Raw genomic sequence first — 4695 nt, forward strand, 5'->3', positions numbered from 1 at the left:
GACTTAACATAGTAAAAATGTCTATTCTACCAAAAGCCATTTATACATATAACGCACTTCCAATCCAAATACCAATGTCATACTTTAAGGGGATAGAGAAACAAATCACTAATTTCATATGGAAGGGAAAGAACCCCCGGATAAGCAAAACATTACTGAAAAAGAAGAAAGTGGGAGGCCTCACCCTACCTGATTTCAGAACCTGTTATATAGCTGCAGTAGTCAAAACAGCCTGGTACTGGTACAACAACAGGCACATAGACCAATGGAACAGAATTGAGAACCCAGATATAAATCCATCCACATATGAGCAGCTGATATTTGACAAAGGACCAGTGTCAGTCAATTGGGGAAATAATAGTCTTTTTAACAAATGGTGCTGGCATACCTGGATATCCATTTGCAAAAGAATGAAACAGGACCCATACCTCACACCATGCACAAAAACTAACTCCAAGTGGATCAAAGACCTAAACATAAAGACTAAAACGATAAAGATCATGGAAGAAAAAATAGGATCAACCCTAGGAGCCCTAATACAAGGTATAAACAGAATACAAAACATTACCAAAAATGATGAAGAGAAACCAGATAACCGGGAGCTCCTAAAAATCAAACACTTATGCTCATCTAAAGACTTCACCAAAGAGTAAAAAGACCACCTACAGACTGGGAAAGAATATTCAGCTATGACATCTCAGACCAGCGCCTGATCTCTAAAATCTACATGATTCTGTCAAAACTCAACCACAAAAAGACAAACAACCCAATCAAGAAGTGGGCAAAGGATATGAACACACATTTCACTGAAGAAGATATTCAGGCAGCCAACAGATACATGAGAAAATGCTCCCAATCATTAGCCATTAGAGAAATGCAAATTAAAACTACGATGAGATTCCATCTCACACCAACTAGACTGGCATTAATCCAAAAAACACAAAATAATAAATGTTGGAGAGGCTGCGGAGAGATTGGAACTCTCATACACTGCTGGTGGGAATGTAAAATGGTACAACCACTTTGGAAATCTATCTGGCGTTATCTTAAACAGTTAGAAATAGAACTACCATACAACCCAGAAATCCCACTCCTCGGAATATACCCTAGAGATACAAGAGCCTTCACACAAACAGATATATGCGCACCTATGTTTATTGCAGCTCTGTTTACAATAGCAAAAAGCTGGAAGCAACCAAGATGTCCGTCAACGGATGAATGGGTAAATAAATTGTGGTATATTCACACAATGGAATACTACACATCGATAAAGAACAGTGACGAATCTGTGAAACATTTCATAACATGGAGGAATCTGGAAGGCATTATGCTGAGCGAAATGAGTCAGTTGCAAAAGAACAAATATTGTGTAAGACCACTATTATAAGATCTTGAGAAATAGAAAAAACGGAGAAGAACACATACTTATGTGGTTACAAAGGGGGGAGGGAGGGAGGGAGAGGGCTTTTTATTGATCAATCTGTAGATAAGAACTGCTTTGGGTGAAGGGAAAGACAACACTCAATACAAGGAAGGTCAGCCCAATTGGACTGGATTAAAAGCAAAGTGGTTTCCGGGATAAAATGAAAGCTTCAAAGGTCAGCGGAGCAGGGGCTGGGGTCTGGGGAACTTGGTTTGAGGGGACTTCTAAGTCAATGGGCAAAATAATTCTATTATGAAGACACTCTGCACCCCACTTTGAATTGTGGCGCCTGGGGTCCTAAATGCCAACAAGCGGCCATCTAAGATACATCAATTCGTCTCAACCCACCTGGAGCAAAGGCAAAGGAAGAACACCAAGGTCACACGACAACTAAGAACCCAAGAGACAGAAAGGGCCACATGAACCAGAGACCTACATTATCCTGAGACCAGAAGAACTAGTTGGTGCCTGGCCACAATCGATGTCTGCCCTGTCAGGGAGCACAACAGACAACTCCTGAGGGAGTAGGAGACCAATGGGACACAGACCCCAAATTCTCATGAAAAGACCATACCTAATGGTATGATTGCGACTAGAGGAATCCCAGAGACAATGCTCCCCAGAACTTCTGATGGCACAGGACAGGAACCATCCCCGAAGACAAATCATCAGGCATGAAAAGGACTGGTCAGTGGAGGGGAGAGAGATGCTGATGAAGAGTGAGCTAATTAAATCAGGTGGACACTGGAGAGTGTGTTGGCAACTCTTGACTGGAGGGGGGATGGGAAGATAGAGAGAGAGGGAAGATGGCAAAATTGGCACGAAACGAGAGACTGTAAGGGCTGACTCAATAGGGGGAGAGCAAGTGGGAGAAGGGAGTAAGATGTATGTAAACCTACATGTGACAGACTGATTGGAATGGTCAATGTTCACTTGAAGCTTAATAAAAATTAAAAAAAAAAAATGAACCATAAATCGCAATGGTTTAACATAACAAAAATCAGACTTGCTCTAGTGGTAAAGTGCTACGGCTGCTAACCAAAGGTCAGCAGTTCAAACCCACCAGGCGCTCCTTGGAAACACTATAGGGCAGTTCTACTCTGTCCTACAGAGTCACTATGAGTCAGAATTGACTTGACAGCAACGGGTTTGGTTTGAGTTTGGTTATGTGACCAACACATACCAACAAGTGTTCATCATAGACACACAGTGAGCCAGGATGATGAAGGTTTCATCTCAAACACAGGTAAGGGACAAAGACTAGTGGTGCTTCCATGCTCCATGGATTAAGGCAAGCTGTTAGAAGAAATCCAGGTGGCATATAATCATTTGCCTGGTCCATAATTTCAGGCATTTACAGATTACACATAAATTCAAACATTCAAATTTTATTCTGAAAACTTTCGATGGTAGTTCAACTCAATCATGACAATATGTGTTCTTACCAAGAATGGTTGGAGTCACTTATTTCCCCATATGTGTACCATATATCCACCATTGTTCATTGTTTCCAGAGATTCATCATGGCATTTTTCATCTCTGCATTTCTCAGTGTATAAATCAGGGGGTTGAACATAGGTGTCAGAATACAATAAAACACAGCCACTATTTTGTCTACGGACAAAGTGGAGGATGGCCGCATGTAAATAAATATACAGGGCACAAAGAACAGGGCAACAACAGTGAAATGGGCCCCACAGGTGGAGAGGGCTTTGCGTCTCCCCTCTGCACTGTGGGACCTCAGGGAGTGCAGGATGACAATGTAAGAGGCAGCCAGCATCAGGAAATTTAGCAGGCAGATCACACCACTGTTGGCGACCACCAGCAGGCCAATGACATAGGTGTTGGTGCAAGCAAGTTCCAGCAAGGGGTACAAGTCACAGACAAAGTGATTGATCACGTTGGGCCCACAGAAGGGCAACTGAAGGACAAGGAGGAGCTGAACCAATGAGTGCAGAAAGCCCCCCAGCCAAGCCATCCCCACCAGCAAGCCACAGAGTTGCCTGGTCATGATGGTTGTGTAGTGCAGGGGCTTGCAGATGGCCACGTATCGGTCAAAGGCCATCACTGTGAGAAGGATGATCTCAGTTCCTCCCAACAAATGGGCAACAAAGAATTGAGCCAGACAGCCTTCAAAGGAGATGGCTCTCCCCTCATACATGGAATCAGCAATGAGTTTGGGGGTCATACATGAGGAATAACAAGTATCAATAAAGGACAAATATGCCAGGAAAAAGTACATAGGGGAGCCCAAGGTGGAGCTGAAGATAATAGTGATCAAGATAAGTAGGTTGCCCCCAATAGAGACCAAGTAGACGATCACAAAGAGCACAAATAAAACTCTCTGTACCTCAGGGTTTTGCGAAAGTCCCACCATGAAGAATTCTGTGATGTTTCGTGGACTATCCATGAATCCTAAACTGCTTGGGTGAAAGGAGATTTACCTAGGGGCCCAAGAAAATTCTGTTACTACCTCAAAGAGACTCAGTTTTCTGTTTTATTTCTAGCTCATTGTCAAGAAAGGTATAGCATTTGATAATTTTATATAGCATACAGTGTTGTATTCTGAATTTTCCATACATTTATGTCATAAGCGTTTTCCATGTTGCTTTCCATGGTGTTTGTAAGTTTTGCAATCATCATTTTTTTATAGTCATCATTCTTTTTATATCTGTATAATGGTCCATGGAGCCCTGGTGGCACAGTGGTTAAGTGTTTGGCTGCTAACCAAAGGTCAACAGTTAGAATCCAACAGGTGCTCTTTGGTAACCCTCTGGGGCAGTTCTACTCTGCCCTATAGGACACTATGTGTTGAAATTGGCCCAGCAGCAATGGGTTATAAGGTTCATAAACAAACTACGCTGTGATTTACTGATCTACTACGAAGTGTTGTTAAACATCTAGGTTTTTTCCAAAATTTTGCTACACCAAAAATCCTTCATTTGTGATAAGCCAAAAAAAAAAAAAAACCAAACCCACTGCCATCGAGTCGATTCTGACTCAGAGCGACCCCATAGGACAGAATAGAACTGCCCCATAGAGTTTCCAAGGAGCGCCTGGCAGATTCAAACTGCCGACCTCTTGGTACTTAACCACTACGCCACCATGGCTTCCTCATTTGTGATACTTTACTATAAATCAGTTACAAATATGCAAATATTGTATCATTCCACTTACATGAAATATCTAGAGCAGGCAAGTATATAGAGACCAAAGTCTATTAGTGGTTTCCAGGGGCAGGTGGTAGGAAGGAAGAAAGAACTCAAAGCTTA

At 42.2% G+C, this 4695-nt stretch overlaps 1 protein-coding gene across 1 annotated transcript; it reads right to left on the bottom strand.

Annotated features, from left to right (window-relative positions):
- Positions 1-2924: 2924 nt before the first annotated feature.
- Positions 2925-3833, bottom strand: LOC100669287 (olfactory receptor 4C3D). Its single transcript, XM_003412231.3, has one exon. The coding sequence runs from the start codon at positions 3831-3833 to the stop codon at positions 2925-2927; it is 909 nt and encodes a 302-aa protein (XP_003412279.1).
- Positions 3834-4695: the final 862 nt, after the last annotated feature.

This window comes from Loxodonta africana, chromosome 7, assembly GCF_030014295.1.
Source record: "Loxodonta africana isolate mLoxAfr1 chromosome 7, mLoxAfr1.hap2, whole genome shotgun sequence".
NCBI classification, from domain to species: Eukaryota; Metazoa; Chordata; class Mammalia; order Proboscidea; family Elephantidae; genus Loxodonta; species Loxodonta africana.